Source organism: Echiichthys vipera (assembly GCF_963691815.1).
Source record: "Echiichthys vipera genome assembly, chromosome: 21".
Taxonomy (NCBI): Eukaryota; Metazoa; Chordata; class Actinopteri; order Perciformes; family Trachinidae; genus Echiichthys; species Echiichthys vipera.
In genome coordinates this window covers 7,639,990-7,663,794 of record NC_139846.1, presented here as the reverse complement: position 1 = coordinate 7,663,794, position 23,805 = coordinate 7,639,990, and the positions used below count along the sequence as shown (strand labels likewise).

Sequence of the window (23,805 nt, the reverse complement as noted above, 5' to 3'; positions counted from 1 at the left end):
TTAACTCCACTGAAACACTGCAGCGCTGTGTGGCCCATCTCAGCTGAGAACAGAAAAATCATGTGCTGAGGTATGTTATAACCGAGTCCGATGTGAGTAAAGGTCTAGATGGTTAAACTGTAGCAGACTTGTTTAGTAGTGAGGCGATTTGATGAAGATAAACACAGTTTTCGGTTGTGCGTAATGCCAATGCTCCTTCCTGATTCATGCTGCTAACAGATGTGCTTGACAAATGTAACGCTATCTCTCTAATGTTGGCTGGAGATGCTGGGTGTAACTTGGCTAAATCTGCCGACCTTAGCCAGAACTCTGATAATGTAGCATCCAGGGCTGGCTCCCACACAGTAAGGAAATACAACAGAGTCATGTGCTATTGTGAACTGTGCTTTTTATCCTGTGACCCCACAAACTAATGCAGTTAGTGCTACTGTCAGTTGTGAGCCTGTGAGCTGAACATGCTAACGACTGCAGTTGACGTAACAGCAGATAAACGCACAGCTTAATCCATTCCTGTCACTCCTGCTTATGTGTTTTTGGTTTTGGAAAGGTTTAGAAAAAACACCACCCTCCACATTCACAGCCAGTTGGCTCATTTCACACATTTCTTAAAGCAAGAGACAGTATTTCAGGCTCAAATCACCCCATCTGTTTCCAGATGTTTGTCACTTGTTCCCTCGGTTGAACTTAAACTCCCTTGGTGGATAGTTTGGCTTGTTTTACAGAAAGAAAACAAAACATTGAATCAACTTTTTTTTCTTTTTTTGCCGTGTGGTCAGTACACATCCTCTTTCCCCCTGGGTGGATTTAGGTATTTAGAACTCCTAAAAAAAAGAGAGGGAGATGGAAAGTACTCTACCACCTTCCTGTCTGTGCTGGAAAAAAACACCCGGTGTGTGTGAGTGTGTGTGTGTGTCTGTGTGTGTGGGAGTGTGTGTGTGTGTCTGTGTGAATGTTAAAAATACTTAATAAAATACAATTTTTCATTTTATTAAAAATGCCAGTGCAAAATATATCATAAGACATTAAATTTGTTAATATGACATAATCCTGCATTAAGATAACCCGATATATGATTTCATCACTATACAATACCATTAAAAGACAATAAACGATGACCAATCTCTACTTAAATTCTCTGGTGTGTGTGTGTGTGTGTGTGTGTGTGTGTGTGTGTGTGTGTGTGTGTGTGTGTGTGTGTGTGTGTGTGTGTGTGTGTGTGTGTGTGTGTGTGTGTGTGTGTGTGTGTGTGTGTGTGTGTGTGTGTGTGTGTGTGTGTGTGTGTGTGTGTGTGTGTGTGTGTGTGTGTGTGTGTGTGTGTGTGTGTGTGTGTGTGTGTGTGTGTGTGTGTGTGTGTGAGAGAATGACAGGGAGAAAGGATGCTATGCAGAGATGAATTAACGGAATAATATCTATAATATATTTCCAAATCGCGTTGGAAAACCCCCCCCCAAAAAACGTAATCAATTTGTGGCGCTCAGTGTTGATTGTGTGGCGCAGCGCCACACATTGGTCTCTGTATGGGAAACACTGTGCTGTTTGTTATGAAGTTTGGAATACGAACCATCAGGTGTCTCTATTCTCTAGTCTCCACTGTTTAGAAATGTGCTAAATGTACTACTTACACGCAAAGACAAACTGCTGACTTGACAGCGTCAGAGACGACGGATGCTTTTAGGCATATTGGCTTGTCCTCCCCCTGTGTGTGCTGAGCTCTCTGACATAAAGCTGTGGCTGTTTACAAAGTGCAGTGATTAGTGAAACGAGACCTGTCCGTCTGAGGCTGGCACCTGCGAGTGATTCTGGCCTTCGGACAAAGTCACAATTGACACAGTTTCTGAGGTTGTGGCTTTATTAGGTTTCTTGAGGAGGTCACCTGCAGGTGTTTTTAGCAGAGTTTAGCCTTTCAAAGCAGAGTTGTGTTTGGACTAGTGTGTGTGTGAACTGCACAGTGCGTTTCTTCAGGGGAATGGGTGAAACAAAAGGCAGAATATTTATTTTCATGATGGCTTCTTCAGCTGTCGTTTTTTAGTAGGAGTTTCACAATGAAACATGCCGTTCTTTTGGAGGAAACTGGAGTTTATGGATTTATGTAAAGTGTACTTGTGCTTTGACCTTCCCACACTATGGGGGAGGACATTATGCCTAGATTGTGTGTCTCTCACGTTCATATTTCCCTGCTGGAAGAGACCCGACACAGATAGCCATCTAAACACACACACACACACACACACACACACACACACACACACACACACACACACACACACACACACAGCCCTCCTCCTCAGTCTTTGAAGTGTAGAAAAAGCAATACATCTGCATAGGCTTGTGTTTATTTTTGTGTACATTTGTATGTCTGGGTGTGGTGTTTGTAAATGCGAAAGTGACACAAATGGTAAAGAACAGCGAGGTGGAGGGAGAGGTATTAAGCCGGGGTTAATGCAGTGAGCAGGCAGCGCGCCCAGCCCTCTGAAGAATAACATTATCTAACCCAAAACAATGGGGGGAGTGGGGGAGCTGGCCGACAGAACCGGGTCCAGCTGTGCAGCCAGGGACGACAGCCAAACCAGAGCATGTCGAGGCCAGAGAGCAGCGCTGACATCCAGCCAGAGGACGGCTTCGGACTGTGCACTGCTGGAGTGCACCAGATAGGGTTTTATACAGTCAGGAGGAGAAATGACAGTTTTTGCATCCTATGTAATTAAAAGTTAGTTCACATAGAGACACTTTGCTGCCTTTCTGTGCTTCAAAAATGTGGGTGAAGCAACAAACATGGTCAGTATGTGGCTTTTTAGATGATACTAATAGCTTTATTTGTATAGCACCTTTAAAAACAAAAGTTTACAAAGTGCTTCGACAGAATGCAAAAGCACATACAAACACATACACACATATACACATCTTTGCAATGGAAAAAAAAAATATAGGACAACTTTTAAATTACAAAAACAAGGAAAAAAGAACATTTGATAGGGTGAAAAGACCATAAAATAAGTTATCCACAGCATCAAAAGAACTTAACAATAAGCTGTTTCAAAATGTGAAATTCTTGGTAATTGCAGATATTCATATGGGTATTTAGAGGGTTTTTGATCAATGTGTGTGAAATAATGTGAGTTGCTGAAAAAGAATCAGCATGTTTTTCTAACTATTTTTGATAAATGATTAGTGTTTCTCTCATTTTTCAAGTAAAAATGCCAAAGACGCACTTGTAGACAATCGATTATGAGCATAATCATCAATCGCAGCGATACTTGTAACACTGTTTAAAAAAAACTTTGTCCAGTTTACAATTAACACGTTTCCCACGGTCATTAAAAACCTGTAAAACTTGTGGAATTGTGTTGTGTTTATTAAATTAATTGTTTCAGTAATCTTCTGAAGATAACCTTCTATGAAATGTAACATAACACAGTTTTTTTTATTTTTACTGCAGCTGTTGACTTAACAGTGGCTTTAATTCACGTTTAACAAGTGTTTTGTTCTCCATCACGCACGTTACTTCATTTTCTTTCACTTTGACAGCATTATCTTATCATGTCTGCTTCCATGTACACCTGACATGATAAGATAATGCTGTGAAAGTGTATATTTAAGATTGCATGGCTTCAGAGAGTACATTAACATTTGGAGTAAAGTATACTACACACTACAGTTCTGTTTGTTTTTCTACATTGTGAATGCTCATGGACATTTTATTCTCAAAAAGTCATGGAAAAGTTTGTAAAAGTTGTCGATGAAAATGTGTGGGAACCCTGCAAACAACTTTTAGTAGGTGTCAGTTTTAACTCGGGCTTGCAGAGTGTTTTCACACTTCTGGATGCCAAATGGGAAAGTATTTGCCACATAAATAAATAAAGCAGGCATGAAATAGAATACAAAATGTGTTTGTTTACGGTTTCTGGCAGCTCACACAGTGCTGTACTGACCGGTGTGGATGTGGTAAAACTTCAACTACGTGCCACTTTCTGTTATTATTTAAATCTACTTTCAGGCCCAAGTTCTGCTTCGAGCGTGCACCTGCTGCCCAGAGTGTAAACTGATGCAGCGACGAGCAAATTAAGCGCCTTTTTCCACCAGCAAAAACATTTGTCCGCACCAGTACCACCCAGGAGAAGCTGTGGTTACTCGACTCTCAGTCTGTGTTTTGGAACAGTCAAAGTCGTTTTAAAGGCAGGCTGATGTATTTCATTAATCCACACAGTAGTTGTATGCTTTGGTCAAGACAGTTGGTAGCATTAAAAAAAATATCCAGAGATTTAGATTTTCACATTTAATCCCGTTCATCCAGCTGCGTGGCATGGAAACTTCCAGAAATCCAATTCGTGCTGCAGAGTTGCAGATTGGGAATTTGCCGAGTACGCGAAGAGAGAGGGGGAGAGAGAAAGAGGGCGAGGTAGAGGGAGCATTTGTTAACATCTGTATCTTCCACTCGGGTTGGTCCTGTCCTACAGTGAGTCAGTAATGAATGCATCAGAGGGGCTGCGATAGAGCCATTGAAGTTTTTCATACATGAGGTTTCGGTCATGTGATCAGCTGCCGGCTCTTCCACTAAGAATGTGAATGGAAATACATTGTTGCCCTTAACAGTTGCACACCGTCCCTCACTGGAAACCATGATTGAATGTGCTGCACTGCCTTCTACTGGATGGGAAACAAGCCTGCAACTGTTCACTGGAACCTCCACTGTGTTTATTTCTTCACAGTGAATGAGCACATTGGTTGCGATGGGTGTCAAATCTTTCATTTTTGTAGAAACAGCTTTTGTTGATAATTGCATTGTCTTTGTAAACTGTAAACAGGTCAGATTGTTGAAATTGTTGTTCTCAGATGTTGTTGGACAGTTGATCTCTGAAGTTGCTGCAATATCATATTTACGTGACTTTTTCACAGACCGTCTGTCAGGATACAGATAAAGTTTTTAGTAAATCTGAAGAAAAAAAAATGTTTTCATGACAAATGACCAACTTCAGCTTTAATCTCTGAATGAGAACATTATAAATCACACATTTTGCAGTCAAAGTTGTGAAAAGCATTTATACTTCTAATCAGATTTTTAATCCAAGGCCGCACAGATCAAACATTGGAGAAAATCCACCGTGGTTTTTCTTCTTTTTTCCGTGATATCGAAAGAAGTATCAAGTTTGTGTCGAAGTTTAAAATTCTGTTACCCTGAAAACCTTATCTGCAGTGTCACTTTCAGCCACAGGAGGGAGGCAGCAGGGTGTATGCACTGGCAAATACTTTCAACATACAACACAGCAGGACGTCTGCGGTGACATGCTTACTTTAAAACGGCTCAGTCTGGAAACATTGACATGTTTTGGGCTAAAAGGAAGCCAAAAAAAATATGCATACAAGCTGCCAATGGTCTTGGACTTGAGAGTATCATGTTACAGGTTTGGATTCCTGAAGCAGGTTGAGTCAGCTGATGATTAAACGACTCTCACCTCCTCCTCCTCACCTTTGAAGCTACTCCAGTCCAGCTGTTTAGAGCTCTGCAGTGCACTGGGTCATAAATGCATGTATCTGAAAAGAGCATGCGCACTTAGTCAGCGTTCCCTGGGGAAAGAACAGAGGGATGCTCTGATGCTGCACTTCCTTTGAAGCCTCTGGGCTCAAAGAGGCAGCGAAGGCCAACTGAGATTGAGTCTTATGGGTCAGAGAAAGGCGATTTCACCGTCTTAATGAGACGCACAGACATAAGTCCCTCCCTCTTTATTTCATGCACATAACTGCTATAAAAACACATATTATGCATGCATTTTTAAAGACGTTATTAGTGATCTTACTCAGTCTTAATAAGCTGGATTTCCTCCTCGTGCACATCTCACAACATGGCGTGCTGTCTCTTCTCCTGCTATATGAAACTCCCTCATGGCCGGTTTGCCTGTAGCCTTGTCAGCAAACTCTGGCCTCTCCTCACTGTCCTGCTGTGCAGCTCAGGACATGCGTCAGGGCACAGAGCGTGTGAGAGCGTGAGGAAGAGACAGTTTGTGATTTAAAGGAATATTTTGAGAAGACAAATTAGTTTTCCCATCACCACCGGGAAAGAGTGTCCTTATTAAGGCTGCCTCTAAAAATCCTTTCTGTTATCAGTCAATCTGCTGACTACTTTCTCAATTCATCAGTCCCATCAGCTGTGATTCAGGAGGTAGAGCGCGGAAGGTTTGATCCCCTGCATGTCACGTCATGTCAGCGCAGGACGCTTAACCCCAAATTGCTCTCGAAGTCTGTGCCGTCGTTGTGTGAACGTGCGTCTGAATGGTTAGAAAAGATCCTGATGAGCAGCTGGCACCCTACATAGCTGCCCTTCACATCAGTGCATGAATGTGTGTGAGTGGGTGAATGTGGCAAGTAATGATTTGATGTCAATCTTAGGTACTTTATATTTATGATGTTCATGTATGATTTGTATGAAAATATATAAATAATTTGTGTGATTGATGTGTGATCTGTTGCCACCTGCCCCATAGGGACCGCAATGGAAATAAGCTTTAGGGCTTTATTTGGTTATGCCTGTCTATTTATGTATTTTAATGTATGACACAGAGTGCTGTTTCATATCAACTAATAAAATAAATAATCAATTAATTTATGGTCATATAAAATCAATCAATCAATCAGTGTAAAAGCACCTTGAGCGGTTGGAAGACTAGAAAGGCGCAAACTAACTGTAGTCCAAGTCCATTCACCAATAATACCCATTTGTCCCCAGGAGATTATTTTATTTGTTATTAAGACACAGCAAATTAAGAAAATCATCCCGGCTCTGGAGCTGTACACAAGTCTGTGTGTCCTTTTTACTTTAAAAACTAACTTAGTGTTAACAAACTATAAAAATGCTTATTCATTTTTCTGTCTGTGTCTGATTCATCGAATAATCCTCTCTGCTCCACTGATAACTAAGCTGTTTTCTTTACATAAATTGGACTTCAAATTTTCGCACCAAGTCACCCGTTTATTTCACTTTACAACCAGAAATCCTTCCCATCGGTATCGTTTGGGCGTGTGAGAAAATAACTGTGTCAATTCCTATCAGGAAGTGGAAGAAAAATAGGATGCCACGGTGTTGCTGCAGCTGAATTTCCCGTTCCGGTGCGGTGTGATGTGGCCTAGTTCTGATTCTGCTGCTGCTTCTCTCCCTCGCTTGTGTGACCAATCGCCAATCGGTGCATGTGCTCTCTTGTTGCCAGGGAGACAGCGGAACCGTCTGGAGCCAATGGACACCATTTTCGTCAAGCAAGTGAAGGAGGGAGGCCCCGCCCACGGAGCTGGACTCTGTACAGGTACACACACACACACACACACACACACACACACACACACACACACACACACACACACACACTCACACACACTCACACACACTCAGGCTCTATAGAGATTGTTGCTGATAACCGGCTTGATCTCATGATTACCTCGCCTGTCTCATGTCTGACCTCAAAGCGCCGTTTGATGCCAAGATTTCTTCACGTTTGTCCTGTAGGTAATAATTCCACTTCCTTGTAACCCGCCAGGCAAAACAGATACGAGTTACAAAATAACAGATGGCTCCTTCGTGGGAGGTTGAACAAAGTATAATATGCACACTTGTTATTCTAACCATCCCTTGATTCTGTTTTTTTTTTCTTTTCTTCGTCTCCCACCTTGTTTCTCCCCTTATTGATTAGTGAGTCACTTCTACGCAGCGAGGGTAAGAAATACTTGGAAGAAACTACCTTCTGGTGAAAAAGTGAATCAGCTCCTTCCAGTTTCCCTTACACGGGGGTTATTGCCAGATTAGCACTCTGTTTTACAGGAAATGTCAAGCGGCCCCAGACGAGCCCTCTCAACTGTCTGCTTGTATCTGTTCGCTCTCCTCTCCTGGGATAAGGGAGTGCAGTGTTTTCCCACAATTATCTAGTTTCTCTGCCAAACTCACCTCGCCTCTCTTCCTGTAAGATGGCCATCTTCAGAAAACTTGAATGGACATGGTCTCTGCTATCGGGGGAGGGGCTTCAAATAAACAAGTATTGGTATTCTCCTTTTTGATCCAGACACAGATGTGTGTTTGTGCTGGAAGGAGCTGCTCCAGAGTGCTTTTCTCGGTCAATATCCATATTGACCAGATTGCAGATCTTTTATCCTGAGTGCAGAGTTTATTTGTCACGTTGCTGTTAGCAGTAGGGTCGTCCCCATTGTCTGTTGTGGGTTTTTTGAGGTTTAGAAGGAAGCTTTGAATGTCTTTCACCATATTTTATAGCCCTTCGTTTTGAAAGGGATATCGCAGGAACACCTGGCGAGAATTCCTTTAAATTTGGCACCGAAATCGATTTGGACTCGAGAATGAACTCATACCATAGTTAAATAATTCCTACGCTAATGATGAGAAAAATTTCCCGCAAATGTCTAAAAGGATAAAAATTAAGTTAAGTAAATTAAGTAATGAAATTTTATAACCAGAAGGTCAAAGGTCAACTTAAGATTCAGCAAAAAAAAACTTTTCTGTCCATTACTCACCATCATAACTCATACTGGATTAGTGACATTAATCTTGAAACTGAGGTGATTGTTTAGATCTTGAAGATGTGTGTGAAACATCCACGTTTCACCAGAATAATACACTTAATACCTTTTATTAAATTCCCTCTAAGTCTACACATATGTGATATTATTTGTTATTTATGATGTTGCTGTACGTAACGTATTAACCCAACTCTGCTCAGGGGACCGGATAGTGAAGGTGAATGGAGAGAGCATCATTGGGAAGACCTACTCCCAAGTCATAGCCTTGATCCAGAACAGGTAAGATATGCATGATTCAACATTCCATTTCACGGTTTATATAGAGGAAAATGTGCACAGGGTGAAAGAGCCTGCCCCGAGTCTCCATCTAATCCCATCACTGCCAACACTCTGCTGCACGTTTGTGGACCAACAACACCGAAAAATGAGACGGGGCCATTGTGAAACTCTGTAGGAAAAACACGTCCACTTCTCCACAGAGAATAATTTCCTTGCTGCTGACAGGCACATGTGTAACATTCTTCCACACTTCATTAAACTGTAGCTATTAAAGGCTAGATTTTACAAGTTCAACGGATTCTCTTGAGAAGTGCCATGACTTTGGACAGTTTGAGCCCTGTGTTAAAACGGTTTCTCTCTCTCTCTCTTTCTCTCACATTCACTCTCGTTCTCTCTCGTCCCACGCACCCTTTTCCTCCATCAGCGATGCCTCACTGGAACTCTGTGTGATGCCAAAGGATGAGGACATTTTGCAGCTGGTAAGCATTCATTCATCAGTTTTTTTGTATGTACAGAAGACCGTTATTTAATTTAGTCTGTTGGTCTAATTGTAATTAAAACCTGGATGGATCTTTGTTTGTTTAACCTGTAAAATAAATTAAAAAATCACAATTTGTGGTTCAGAGAGAGCAATGTAGTGTTATTAATTCTCTGATTTGTCCATCCACCAGTACTTCTGTGCTGTGTCTTCTACTATAACACAGGTCCTCAGATCATCATGGTCAGTAAGCACAGGTTATTTTTCTTGTACAGGTTAAACAAACCAGACCTAACATGTTAATTTGTCTGCTTTTATGTTGTTCGTGGAGTGTTTCTTGGCTTTTCCTCAGTGTTTCCAAGCTTTACGCTAAACAAGCTAAGCTAAATACTCCAAACATAACCCACAGACATGAGATTTATATTTATCTTCTTCTACCAAACTGTGAAACTACTCCTTCAAACGTAGCCAGAACTCTCTATATGAAGCTATACTCTGACTCACGATAGAAAGCGTGGACAAGCTGTCCATACGTTAGCAGATTAGCTTCTTGTGTCGCAACGATTAGTTGAAAAATAACCGCTAACTATTTAGATAGTGTTTTTTTCATGAAAAAGCTGTTTTTAGACTCTCAAATATGGAGATTTCCTGCTTTTCTACATTTTATTTCAAATTAAACTGAATATCTTTGGTTTTTGGAGTAATAAGTCTTGACATTGAAAGACTTTGACAAACTGTGATGGACATTATTACCGTTTTTCTGACATTTTAGAAACCAAACGATTAAAAGTTTAATGCAGATTGATTGGTAATGAAAATAATAGTTGCAGCCTTAGTTAGCTTATAGTGGATACAAGCTTGAATGAAAAATAAACATTTCAGTATATTGAGGATTATTTCATTGTAATGACTTGAAACATCACAGGTTGATCGTGCCAGGCTTTCCAAAAAAAAGGTGAGAATTCTCAGTGAGAAAAAGCTAATAACAGAAGAAGTAGCTCCACACCCCCTCTACCTCCATCACGCCGATGAGCTCAGTGATGCAAACAGCCAGCCCACGCCATCAGTCAGGGTCCAGAGCCCCACAGACGATAAAACCAGCGCCACACGTTATTCACCTCTTCTTGTTTGGGAAATTCTCTCTTGGAGCAGAGAACTGAGTCAGATCCCACTGTGTTGATAAATTCCACACATATCTTATGTTAGCTTGGCCGCAGCTCACCAAAAAGCCACAGTAACTTGCTTTTGGCGTTTCTGGAATGAGTCTGAGCGCTCACAAGGCTGAGGGACTCGAGCTAAGCAATTAGTTCTTGCACACTATTTGCTATGAGCTTACAGTGAAATTACAGATAGCAGAAGACAAAATGTGAATTAAGTGGCAAATGTTTCTGTCCGTATATGATTTAGTTCAGCTGAGATGTATGTGCTAATCCGAATCAAGTCTTTAAAATGTCAAAATATAAATACTGCTTTGTGAGAACTTTTATACTAAAACATACATATACCAGGTTGTTTTAAGGAAGAATGGAAGATGCAATTTTTGTCGATGTATCTGTGTTTTTAAATGTCTTCATGTTTGTCTGTTTTTTTATTTATTTTGGGAGACATTGAGCCCACTCACTACCAGAGGGAGTGCAGCTGCAGTCAGCTGACTCCTCTCAGCTCACTGTTTACAGGAGTGAGCGGGGAAAAGGAAGCCAGTGCAGATCAGGCAAGCGTGCTGTTATGCTCACCCTAAACATACGATAGATGGATAGATAGATAGAGCGGCGTCTAACTGGTGAGCGAGAGGATGAAAGCGGACTAGTGAAGAGAGAGTGTGTGCAGTGCAGGAGAAAGAGAGGGGGGAGGGGAGGTACCACAGTGAGCAGGTGAGAGTGACAAGGAAAGAAATGCTGAGTATGCTGAGAGAGAGAGAGGCATTCATCAATGTATTTTGACTGCCGCTGTGTTGTGGGTTGGAGGAAGACATGGGGGTAATAGGAGGAGATGATGGTGATGAAGATCAACTAAGAAGATAATTCAGGTCTGAGAAGGACACCTCTATTCTTCTTTCATCTTCTTCCACTCCCGACTGATGCTTCTGCTCAGCAAGTGTATTTTTAGCCCTGTGGTGAAGTCAGAGAAGTAACCTGCCTCACCTCCATCGATGGCTTTTCTTTATTCTCACCTGTGTACTTCTCTTTATTCCCTTTTCTCCTCTCTGCTTGCCCTTCTCTAAACCTGTGGACCTACAGTTTTCCAGGGATATCACTGCTCTGGTAAGAAGGGAAACTATACTAACTAATCACCTTTTTTTTTGTAAGTTTTCTTTCCTGATGATTCACAGCCCTTGTGATGTGTGGCACCACCTTTAGAGCCCTTAGAGCTGGCAAACCCCAAATACACTGTGGTTTAGTGTATGAAGGTTCAATTTTTTTTTGTTACTTTCCTCAATAGCATTTTGAAAGAAGGATGTGTGTGCTGAAAAAATCAGTCCGAGTTCAAATGTCAGCAGACCTTAAACACTTTGCTCTGTACTTTCCACATTGAGGAAATTGGTTTCTATTTAACAGTATGACTTATACAGATCCAGAGGGAGGTGCCAAGCAGCAGCAGACTCACCGTGGCTGCTGTTAGTACAATTGTAACCTGATACCTCAGGTAGAGTGCTATCGATTAAAGTCCAACAGCACGACTCTCTCCCTTTCATTTTCTCAAGAGCTCTTGCACCCAGAGGGATATAAGCGTGTTCAATATGCACACAAGAGTTTTCTCTGAAGCTGTCCTTTATTCACTGGAGTGTGCGCGGGTGTTAGAACTAGCCAAGTTTTGAGTTGTTTTTCCTCCAGTTTTAACTAAGGAAAGTACCCTAGTTGCTACAGTGACAGTAGAGTTGTGGAGCCATGCTGACAGAAGTAGCTTTAGCTGCCAACAGGAGACAGAGGCGTCCCCCGTTCACCCTCTCCTCATGCCTCAGGGCACACTCTCCAGTACCAAAGGTGGGTAAGCCGCTGCCAGCTTAATCCTCACTCCTGGCTCCACGGGTTTATTCTGGACTTTTCAGCCTTTCTTTACTTATTTGCTTTTCTGGCTATCCTCTTTCCTCACCCTTTCACATCTGTTACTCCTCAGTATTTGTATCATGGCATGCTGTGACTTTTGTTAGCAGTCTCCCAGGGAAAAGATTGAGAAACTGTAACTGAAGCAGAGTGTATTTGATTTGGGAAAAGAGCACTGTGGTGCACTGTGTCTACTTTTAGCACGCTGTTGTTTTATTGCAGGATGAATGAAGTTGTCTGTCTGTCATTTACAGTTCTCTTGAGGGAATCTGTTTGTTTTGCTGATAATCTCATCAGCCCTCACAGAGGCGCTTGTCAATAAATGACTACCATTATGTCTCTACTTTCAAAATGTGGCGCAGTTGAGGTATTTTAGAAATATAGAGATATCTAAGAGCAATTCATAGGTGTGAAGGTGTAAAGTTCAGCTTTAGTGTCAAAAAAGGACAGAGAAAAGAGAGTGACTGTTGTAAAACTACAAGGATCAGTTTTTGTATTCTCGGATTTGCATTTGCAGCATAGTTGCAGAATAGTTTCACATATGTTAAATATCTTTGAGGAAAGCCTAATGTATCCTGTCCCTGGCTGGGTGTGCTGTTCTCCCAGGGTTTAATGTGATCTGTTTCAGCTTTCCAACCTCTCTGCAACCAAAGTGACATAATGTCCTGTAATCTCTTGCAGGCGTATTCCCAGGATGCATACCTCAAAGGAAACGATGCGTACAGCGGAAATGCCCAGAACATCCCCGAGCCCCCTCCCATATGCTACCCTCGGATAGAAGTTAAGGCTGCGGGCATGGCTCAAACGCTTGAGCCCGCCACAGTCAGTGAGACCCCCCGAGGGCCGGCTCAGGGACCAGGAAGAATAGGGGGCACCGTGGAAAAGAGCTACCGGGTTGAGATCCCTGTTCCGCCGTCTCCTCCGCCCCAACAGACGTCAAAGTCTCAGACAGTGGTGTGTGTGTGTAATGAGAATGTAAGGACAGTGGCCATGCCTCCTGATCCAGTTGACAGGGGCCCCTGGGTGGCTCGGGCTGGACCCAGCCACAGGACAGAGGAAAACAGGTACTGTCCTTCGGCCGAATCCGCCTCAGCTAGACCGAGACCGCTTATCCCTTCAGTCCCTGGGGGTGCACAGTTGCAGTACCCCTCCACTTCCCGTCCCACAGAAAGCCCAGGCTACTCCCCTTCCTCCAGACCTGGTCCGATCTATCCCGACACATTATCTACACCTGCACGGGCTGCCGCCTCACCAGACACGTTCTCCTCTGCCATCTCACCCAGCGTCAACCACTACTCACCATCTCCCACTGCCCCCTCCACCTCTCCACACCAGAACATTGACTGGAAAAACTACACCACCTATAAGGACTATATAGACGCCAAAAGGCTGCACACATATGGCTGCCGTACCATTCAGGAGCGCTTGGACAGCTTGCGTGCAGCTGCCAATTCGAGCTCTGCCTACGCCCAGCAACGTACACCACCTCCTCCTAGTACCAGTCAAACAGCGGGCTCCCAGGTCAGACGGAGAAGCACCTCCAATGACAGCCAGGTGGATTCAAGTAGCCAAGGCGCAGCAGTGACTCCATTACGTAGCCTCTCCCAAGAGCGGCTCGGAGGGGGAACAGAGACGATAATACCAATCAGGAATTGGCCTCGGAGTGCATCAGAGAATGCTCTTCCTTTCTCAACCCCCACAGGAGTCTCCAAACCTCGGGCGCGGTCTTGTGACTACCTGGGGCAGCAGCGGCCTGGAGAGCCAGGAGGAGCCATCTTTGGAGATAGGGCCGGGCTGGATGACAGGCTGCTGTTGTACCGGGGAGAGGAAGCCAGAGCCAGCAGGCAGGGAACGGGCCTGAGAGCTTTACCTCATCTGAACAAGAGTCTCACTGGACAGGAGGAAGAAGGGCGAGGAGGTGGATTATCTAACTCTCCGTTAGCTGCTCCTGTGTTCACTAAAGGTACAATGGATTCTGCGCGGACATCAAGGACAGACGGCGTCATAATGAGACCATCACGTCTGCCTGTCAAAAACTCCATCTCAGACCCTTCACCTGCCTTATCCTCCGCTAAAACCACAGACCCTCTTAAAGACCAAAGAGCTAACATCGTGGGCAACCATCTGGGCTATGCCTCCCCTCTGCACCTACAGCTCCGAGGCAGGGCTGACAGTCTGAAAATGGAGAACAGGTCAGAGGCTGGGCTGGCAGCCAGGTCCTCCTCTTGCTCTGGCACCTCCTCTAAACTGCCCTTGCAGAGACAAAGTGGAGTAGCTCCCTCTTCTTCCGGTCCCTCCACCACTAATGGATCTTTGACCAAAAAACCAAAAGCCAGTTCCACCAGTGCTCTCATACGGTCTAACGGTGGTGTTGCAGATGGCGTAGAAGGACTGGATGCAACAGTCGTCGTCCTAAGAAGGGACAAAAACACCGTAACCCCCCGAATTCGGCCTCCGTCCTATGTACTGGCTGTTAATGACAACCAGGGAGGAGGGACTCATAAGTCACCAGCGTTGGTGAAGGCAGGCTCTGCAGATGGAGCTATGTGCTGGACGTCTAATGACAACTTCAGGGAGATGCATCTAAGAAGGCTGGGAGACACACGACAAAAGTCTGGCTCCAACAACTTGGATGACTCCCTGGATTCAATCCCCTTCATAGGTAAGACTGCACCCGTCTCTATACCACCTTCCTTCAAAACTCCTTCCTGTTTCTATAGCAACAGCAGTGGCAGAGTAGTGCTGTGATGAAAAAAAAATGACAGTGTGTGTTTGTGTGAGTTGAAAAGTATGTTTATGCATTTAAGCCCAGCAGATTTTTGAGCCAATTCGACTTTGTACCAAATTCACAGCAGGCTTTTAAGGCGCCGAGAGCATATTATGTGCATATTTTTTTTTAACATATCCAGTCAGGGCTGGGCTTTGAACCTTGATAATTCTTGACTACTGACCAACATTTGTTTATAGCACTTCCTTATCTAAATCAGGAAATCCTGTAGATGCGAATCAGGAAACTTTAAACGTATACAGCTGCTTGTTCTCAGAAATAGTTTGGCTAAAAACTGTTATGTTTTGCAGAAAAACATTGTTCTAGTCCTTAATTTAATATAGAAAAAAAGTGTTTGGTATCTGTACTGAAACGTGGGTATTGTATTGGCACCAGTATGGAAAAACTAAATTGATACCTCATGCCCTTATATACAGTGGATGAAATACTGCATGTTGGAGGCTGTTGGGGTCGAGGCAGTATGCTATTTTCTGCATGCAAAATGGAACTGGCGGGTTATAATGCGAGGATTGGACTTGCAGTTTAAGGTGGCCTATGTGGTATTTCTGTCCAATATTAGGGGGCACATACATGTGGTTTCATTTATAATAATAAATATCTCCTTGTTTTGTGGATTAAAAAAAAAATCCACATCCTTTCTCCACGGTAACCAAAGTACAACACAAAACAACCCGAAGCTTCTGTCTGCTTCAGGCGTTCAATCACAAAAATGCATTGAAAATCCAGCATAAGCCTTCTCATTTTGCCCTTTTACTTTTCATACAACAAGGACATCTGTTGTGTCCAAATGTCATCTTGAATATACTGTGGCTCGTCAGAAATGATGGTAGTCTTACAGGAAATACCCGGGGAATTTTGTACTCAATTAAGTAAAAAAACAACAAGCAGATGTAACATAGTGTGTTGCAGCCACAGCAGAACATTATATAGGTGTTATGATATAATAAATAGGTTCCTTGTGGCATTTTGAACTCCACTCAGGTGTGTGGTTATGTGACAGCGTGTACTGCAGGCAACTATGACGTCAGCAAACCACCCTTTAGCATCTGAGTAGGGCAGCACAGAAACTAAGAAATAAGTACACACACACACACACACACACACACACACACACACAAACACACACACACACACACACACACAGGGCTGCTCTCCATCTCAGTACGCCCCTCCAACCACTCCCTCAAATGTCTTGTATTTACCCCCAGTGTTGTGCAGCAAGAGAAACCTAAGAACACCGTCCTAATGGTCTGTGACATAACAGAGAAATAAGAGCATTCCTGCAGCTTCATTTAGATCTTTAGCACAAACAATAAGTGGAACAACTGCTGTACATTGCGATATCTGACAAACATTCGTGCTGGGAACAGATCACAACACAAAGTGCATGCGTAGCGTCACGTCCCCCTGTGGTGAGTTTTTGTGATTTCCCTGTGTCTTCCGTCTGTCCGCATCTTTGCCAACTTATCAGCTGACATAACCGAACATGCTTGAACTCGACCTTGCATCGGCCTATTGTGTCGTCATGGGTGACTCATCAGCAGCCAATGAGAGCAGCTCTTGTGCTGGCCCCAGAACCTGCAGGGGTTAATGATATCCTCTGCCAGCGTGCATTTCCCTCTGTATACACAAACACACCTCAGCTCTCGCTTTTTAGTTCTCTATTTAGATCGAGATAAGATTAGATATCAGCACTGCCAAGTGTCCTGTGTTCAACACCTGTGATGTGAAGGCAAAACATTAAAGCAACATTTTCCTTTTTCACACTGATCATGTCAGATAGTTGAAGTTTTATATTTGTGCAGAACTCAAAGGAATAGTTTTGACATTTTAGGAAATGCACTTTCAGTTATGATGAATTCACCACTAGTGTCACCACTATTTCTTTGTTGTCACTTTGATCTGTCTGGGCTCTAACATTCCTTGTTTTGTACAAAAGCCAAAGTGTTAAAACGACAAGTTGTGCTTACCGTCTATGCCGGACTCTTTCTATATAGCTTCCAGTCATTATCCTAAGCTACATGTAAATTTATGTAGCTTCATATTTAACAGAACTGTTTCTGCTGTTTGTGCCTTTGAGAGTAGTATTGGATCCTTTCATCTACCTCTCAGTAAGTTAATTTTTTTCCCAAAATGTGTATTTGTTTGAAGATCTGCATCTTCTGTTTAAAGCAACACCAGTCACGATGTTCATAAATGACATCCCCTGAAAATAAACTGTAATTGCACGTGTCAGACATCACTGACTGCTGCCGTTTTCCCAGAAACGGGATTGGAGGTATACAAACAAGTGATTAAAGGAAATGGGCATCTGGCAGAAATGAGGTTTGCAGTGTCATGGGAGATGTGTTTGAGGTTTGAGGGGGGAGAGACTTCACAGCAGTAGTTTGTACACAACTAACAAGCAGATCAGATTCAAGTTTCATATTTAAGTTGTGCCATTTAAAGTGAATGCATCAATGCAATTGGCACTTGGAAGAATTTAATAATGTCTTTTCTTTTTTATTTATTGATTTTGATTAGGACAATGCACATCGATTTACATATCAAAGGACATCAATGTGAATATGCCGGAGTTAGCATAGTTGCTAAATTTCATCCGCCGTCCTTAGGCAGGTATTATAAAAACATACAGACAACACACCATGACACAAAAAAAAGGTGTGAGAGCTGGTGTGGGTTGTTTTCAACCACTGTTTAAGGATCTTTTAAAGCTGCTGTAATCGTCACAGTTTCTGACATGAGCTGGCCGTGTATTCCAAGACTGAGTTTCTCTGATGGAAACCACCATTTGGCCAAATTCAGTCCTTGGCTTTTCTACATCAGTCTCCTCTACTCGGTGCTCTGGTGTTTACTCTGGAATGTTCTTCAATGCACGGTGGTGTGGTGGTTAGCACTGTCGCCTCACAGCAAGAGGGTTCCTGGTTCGAATCCCGGCCTCTGTGTGGCGTTTGCATGTTCTCCGGCTTCCTCCCACAGTCCAAAGATATGCAGGTGTTAGGTTCATTGATGACTCTAAAATTGCCCGTAGGTGCGAATGGTTGAGTGTCTCTGTATGTCTCTATGTGCTCTGTGATAGACTGGTGTCCTGTCCAGGGTGGACCCCGCCTCACGCCTGGTGTCAGCTGGAATCGGCTCCAGCCCCCCTGTGAGGTTGAAGATGGATGGATGTTTTTTCTTTATGAGGGCCTGTAATAGTGGAGGGACTAGTCCATTCAAAACCTTAAATATTTTTAATCTTGTTTGCTCTTGTTCCTTTTCACTTGTAATGGTTTTTGTATTTTAATGGAGGCTATGTGGAGTTCTCTTAAAGTCTAATATGAGTGAACGCTGGTTGTGTTACATTAGGTTTCACCTGCGTCTCTGCGGTCGCAGATATGATTCATCGTATGTGTCTCTTCATTTGTTTTTAGGGCTTGCCATCTTCCTGATATTACATATCAGACGTTATGACACAGCGTCAATGATGATGTAACGTTAGCTGACTGCCCTGTGCGTGTGTATTTAAAAAGAAAGGTGTGTGCCAGCTTATCAGAACAGAAACGCCTATCTGCCGGCTGACTGCGTCTCTGTCTGCATCACTTTTATTAGCATGTTGCTCCCTTATAACAAGGTTTTATTGTTTTCTCCTGAAATGTTTATTCAAGTGGAGATAGCAGGGATGAATTTCATACACAGGCTTCCACACAGTGTGGAAATGCTGCACAGTGGGTCATGTAGTGATGGACGTTTGTTTTGCTGAACTGGATGTAAACAAATGTAGTAATATTAACCAGCGTATGTTGTGTCTTCAGAAGGAGGAAGGAAGCTAGTTAGTCCAATATGCTAACAACTTTTTATTCTATTCCTTAGACTTTTGCGCTTGTGTTTTTGGTTTCTAAAAAAGGCACCACCCCTCATACTCTTTTAAATGCCAAGTAAGCTACGCTACAATTGGACAGTCACTGTTTTGGGGAGGGGTTTAGCTAAGAGTCAGTTCAGAGCTAAAATGCTCAAGAGGCAAATTCACAAAAGGATTGAGGAGCTTTTGCAGCCTCTAAACATGTACAGTACAAATAAGACAAAAAAACCTGTGTAATTCTCAAAGCCCATTGAAAGGGTGAAATGCACCCTAAAGGTAAGCAGCGTCTCTGTGCTCCTGCGATGTTTGCACATATTTTAAATGAGGTAATATGCATACATTTGGCCTCATTGCAAAAACAGTCCAATTCACAAAGATCAGCGCTAACAGCCACATGCAGTTGCAACAAAATGATAAGTGTCCTCAGAAAGTTTGTGATAATGAAGTGTATTTATGTTCTCCGCTTTAAATTATGCCATCTTCTTCTACAGTTAGATGGTGTGTGTTTGAACACACCAACAGCACTGACACACTGGGATATTAAAAAATGGTTTCACTCTGTCATGTTTCAATTGCTTGGCAGAAGTTCTTTTTCTCTCTGCCATTGTTCAGCCTGCTGTGTTTTTTGCCACATGGATAAGTGCAATAATAAACCTAAAAGAGTAAATTGCACTCAGCTGCAAAGCGTTACGGGCGTGAATGTTGTGGATCGGACCTTGAAACTGTCGCAATTCTTGCACATTCATGGTGATATCAGCTCCCGCAATCCTTCCAATCCACTCTTGAACTCGCCACTTATTGTTTTCTCCTTCTGTCCTCAGATGAACCATCTAGTCCCAGTACTGACCAGGACAGCGCACACATTCCTGCCTCTGCTGTTATATCTGGAACCCCAATCATCACGACCATCCCACCCAGCCCCACCTCTCCGTCCCCTCTCATTCGACGCCAGCTCTCTCATGACCAAGGTATGTGTCTAAGCAAAGCAGCAAAAATGTATAGGTTATGAATGGTCACAAATAACTGTTCAACCCTCTCTTAATAGATTCTCTCCGTCTCACAATTATTGAGTCAGATTCTGGTACTAAAACTGAGCGGTCCAAGTCGTATGATGAAGGCCTGGATAACTACCGTGAAGAGAGCAGAGGGTAAGTTATACCCACAATCAGTAAACAATACCCATTATATATGTATATTGAGGGAAAACTGAAAAGAAACTGTTCAAATTACTTGAAAAAATAAATAATTTCTCCCTTCTAGGAGGTCCTTAATACCTGGTCTGAAAAGTCTGAGGAAGGTGAGTTCACTCCACCTAATCAAGCATGAGTTTGTTCATGACTGGTTTATCTGCCTTTCCTGCCTGAAGGTTTATCAGCTCATTAGTTCACACCCAGAAGATAAAACTTCCCCCAGTGAAATGTGAATATATTATGGAAAATAGGGACGGCTGTAAAAGTGTCAAAACACTCCAGTCTTTGTGGTGTTTTCTCGGCTTCATTCTTTTTTCCTCACCCATCACAGGCGGTGGCGGACAGGTCGTCTGAAGATTCGGGGTCCAGACGTTCATCGGACGTCTTCTGCGACGCCACAAAGGAGGGTTTGCTGCATTTCAAGCAACTGAACACAGACAAGGGCAAGGTGCGGCCCGTCTCTGTCACATCATACAACTCACACACTGACACAGAAAAAGCTCAAGCAGTACATGACCTACTGTGGTTGTATAAACAGTAGCAGGGCTGCCCTTGTTTTCCAGAGTATATCTTTATCTTTACCTTTGACCCCCTTGTCTCGTATTGTCCTCGAAGCGGTGATTATGTGTGATGATGCCAACAATAGGAACGTTTACAGAAAGATCCCTTCAGATTTTGCTTTGTAAGACCCGTCTGCTTCTCGTGACCTATTTCTGCAGCGTGTCGGAGGAGGTATGCGTCCGTGGAAACAGATGTACGCTGTGTTGAGAGGCCGTTACCTCTGCCTTTACAAAGACAAAAAGGAAGGGCAGGCTCACGCCAACTGCCAGGCGGTAGACGAACCTCTGCCCATCAGCATCAAGGCGTGTCTGATCGACATCTCCTACAGCGACACGAAGCGTAAGAACGTGCTGCGGCTGACTACGTCAGACTGCGAGTACCTGTTCCAGGCTGAGGACCGAGAGGACATGCTGGCCTGGATCAGAGTCATACAGGAGAACAGCAACCTGGACGAGGAGGTGAGAATCCCATTGATTCACTTGCACACACAAGGGATTTGAGATTACGAGCGAATTGCATCAAGTCTGGTTGTTTCCAAAGGGGGAGGAAAACCCCTTTTGACTTAAGAATCGTAATGATTTTCCATCCATCCATCTTTAACCACCCTAACGGGGTCCCTGGAGCCAATCCCAGCTGACCTTGGGGCGTGAGGCGGGGTACACCCTTGACAGGACGTCAGTCTATCATAAAGAAACAGACAGAGACAACTATTTGTGCTTATACTTTTGGGACTGTGGGAGGAAGCCGGAGAACCTGAAGAGAACCCACGCAGACACAGAAGGGCCCTAGCCCGGATTCGAACCAGGGATTTAATTTAACTACACCAAAATCATAAGAATATATGTGCAAAATACATCAATCACCATATTATTACCTTTGCCTTGGCTTGAGCAGCTTTTTCTTAATAGATTTTATCTAGTTTTACCTGAATAGTTCCCATTGGAACAGCTGCCTCAGGGTCTCTCTCCAGGTGAACATCCTCTTGTTATAACACACCTGTCAGTGTGACATCACCTGCTGTAGAATTGTCCTGCTGCCCTAAAATGACTGTCACATCCTCTCGGCCCCCTCCTCCCATCTAAGTCATGGCCCACTTTTGTTTGTGACCTTTACAGCATGCTCATTGCAGCTCAGCTATTAATGTTTTCTAATTGTTTCAAGACCTCTTATAACGCATATTGAGCATATAAATATATATTGGAAATTATAAACTCCACTGTGCCTTATAAAACACCTCATTAGAAAATTCAAGCTTGTCCTTCCCCTCTCTTTAGGACGTAACCACACGCTCCATACTTTAACATTCCAACGCTCTTACCTGCGTCACCCGATAGCAGCAGGTTATAAAAAGATCCGTTATGGCCTGTCACTGCACCTGATGCCTTAACCATCACCTATTGTGTCTGACCTGCTCTGCTCCCCTTTCCTTCCTTCCTTTTTCTTTCTTTTTTTAGAATGCGGCCTTCACCAGCCATGACCTCATCAGCAGGAAGATCAAGGAGTACAACACCTTGATGAGGTAAGCTGGAGTTAGGGAGGGGACCAAAGAGAGAGGAGGGAGGTCGTAACACTTGAGGAGAACGTAAGTTATCTCTGATTGGAAAGTTCATGTTTTTTTTCGCGTTCCTGTCTTACCCAGCCCGACAGGCAGCAAGACGGAGCCGTCGCCCAAACCCTCACGCCAGTCGTTAAGCATCAGACAGACGCTGCTGGGAGGTAAAGGAGAGACCAGAGCCACGAGTCCACTCACACCCAAACCCGAGCAGGAGAGGAAGAACATGCACAAAGGTAGGAAAAGAAACAACTACCTTTTAATATCATGTAGATTTTTCTTAAGGTTTCATGTCTTGACAGAAAGAAATATGACACAAACCAATTCTGTCATATTTTAAACTGAAAAAAAAAAATCCTACTAATACTATGGCTGCACAATCAATCAGTTGTTTTTTTTAAATTGTAATCACAGCACCAACTCACCACAGTAAACACATCACGAAAGACTTTGATAGAGAGTATTAGTTACATTTTACACTTGACTCTGACTTTGAGTGCACTCACACCGTGCAGCCCTAACTCATATGTACTCATTGTACTGTACTTTCCACTGTGTTTGCAGATGACACCAGTCCTCCCAAGGATAAAGGGACGTGGAGGAAGGGCATCCCGGGGCTCATGAGGAAACCTTTCGAGAAGAAGCCTTCTCCTGGAGTCACGTTTGGAGTGAGGCTGGACGACTGTCCTCCTGCACTGACCAACAAGGTCTGCACTTGTGTTATATGTAAAACAACACCAGGAACAACAAATACACCCTACTTGCTTTTTTGTTTTGCACCTCTCCTCACAGTAATTTCACGCTGTATGTCCATTTTCCCGTGTCTAGTTTGTGCCTCTGATCGTGGAGGTCTGTTGTAAGCTGGTGGAGGAGAGGGGGTTGGAGTACACAGGCATCTACAGAGTCCCAGGGAACAACGCTGCAATCTCCAACATGCAGGAGGAGCTAAATAACAAGGGCATGAATGATATCGATATCCAGGATGATGTGAGTGACACTTTATTGATCCATGTTGCTTAAATTAAAATGTCCTTGGAGTCTCACATTCTACATTCCTGAATGTGTGACGGACAAATGAGAATGGATGCCTGCCTGAAATGTGCCTTAAAGCGTGTGCAAATTAAATTAAAGTCAGTTCTGTATTTATGTCATGTTTGAGCATCCAACGAATCAGAATGCCAAAGCAGAGTCTTGTATCTAGATTGTGTGCAGTATTTGGAGTGACAGTACCCCGAGTCATTTTGCATTTTGAATAAAAAAAAATTGTTTACCTTTATTTTACCAGGAAAGTCCCATTGAGATTAACAACCTCTGTTTCAAGGGAGTCCTGACCAAGAGGCAGCAAAAAGTTACAAAGTTACAATATACAGACAACAAATAAAATTATAAAAAACAGTAACAAGTAAAGGAGGTCGTCTTAAGTGCTCTCAGTCTGGATTTAAAAGCATTCAAAGAAATCAGTTGAGTTGATTTCCAGTCTTTTTGCAGCATGTTCCAGGTAGAAGGGGCAGAGTAGACGAAAGTCCTTTTTCCCCAGTTCTGTGCGGGCAAATGGAACAGACAGCAA

At 43.2% G+C, this 23,805-nt stretch overlaps 1 protein-coding gene across 4 annotated transcripts in view; it reads left to right on the top strand.

The window, feature by feature from the left end:
* arhgap21a (Rho GTPase activating protein 21a) overlaps positions 1 to 23,805 on the top strand; it is an 86,937-nt gene that overhangs the window by 53,036 nt on the left and 10,096 nt on the right. For 2 of the 4 annotated variants that reach the window (XM_083936346.1, XM_083936344.1), the window contains 14 exons: positions 7,197 to 7,289; positions 8,709 to 8,787; positions 9,212 to 9,266; positions 11,503 to 11,526; positions 12,988 to 14,968; positions 19,757 to 19,903; positions 19,981 to 20,083; positions 20,196 to 20,232; positions 20,457 to 20,573; positions 20,845 to 21,144; positions 22,141 to 22,205; positions 22,326 to 22,474; positions 22,803 to 22,945; positions 23,067 to 23,225. In XM_083936346.1, the coding sequence (XP_083792472.1) occupies positions 7,197 to 7,289; positions 8,709 to 8,787; positions 9,212 to 9,266; positions 11,503 to 11,526; positions 12,988 to 14,968; positions 19,757 to 19,903; positions 19,981 to 20,083; positions 20,196 to 20,232; positions 20,457 to 20,573; positions 20,845 to 21,144; positions 22,141 to 22,205; positions 22,326 to 22,474; positions 22,803 to 22,945; positions 23,067 to 23,225 (3,452 nt within the window). The remainder of the gene's footprint in view (positions 1 to 7,196; positions 7,290 to 8,708; positions 8,788 to 9,211; positions 9,267 to 11,502; positions 11,527 to 12,987; positions 14,969 to 19,756; positions 19,904 to 19,980; positions 20,084 to 20,195; positions 20,233 to 20,456; positions 20,574 to 20,844; positions 21,145 to 22,140; positions 22,206 to 22,325; positions 22,475 to 22,802; positions 22,946 to 23,066; positions 23,226 to 23,805) is intronic. The other 2 variants (XM_083936347.1, XM_083936345.1) reach the window with 1 other exon arrangement.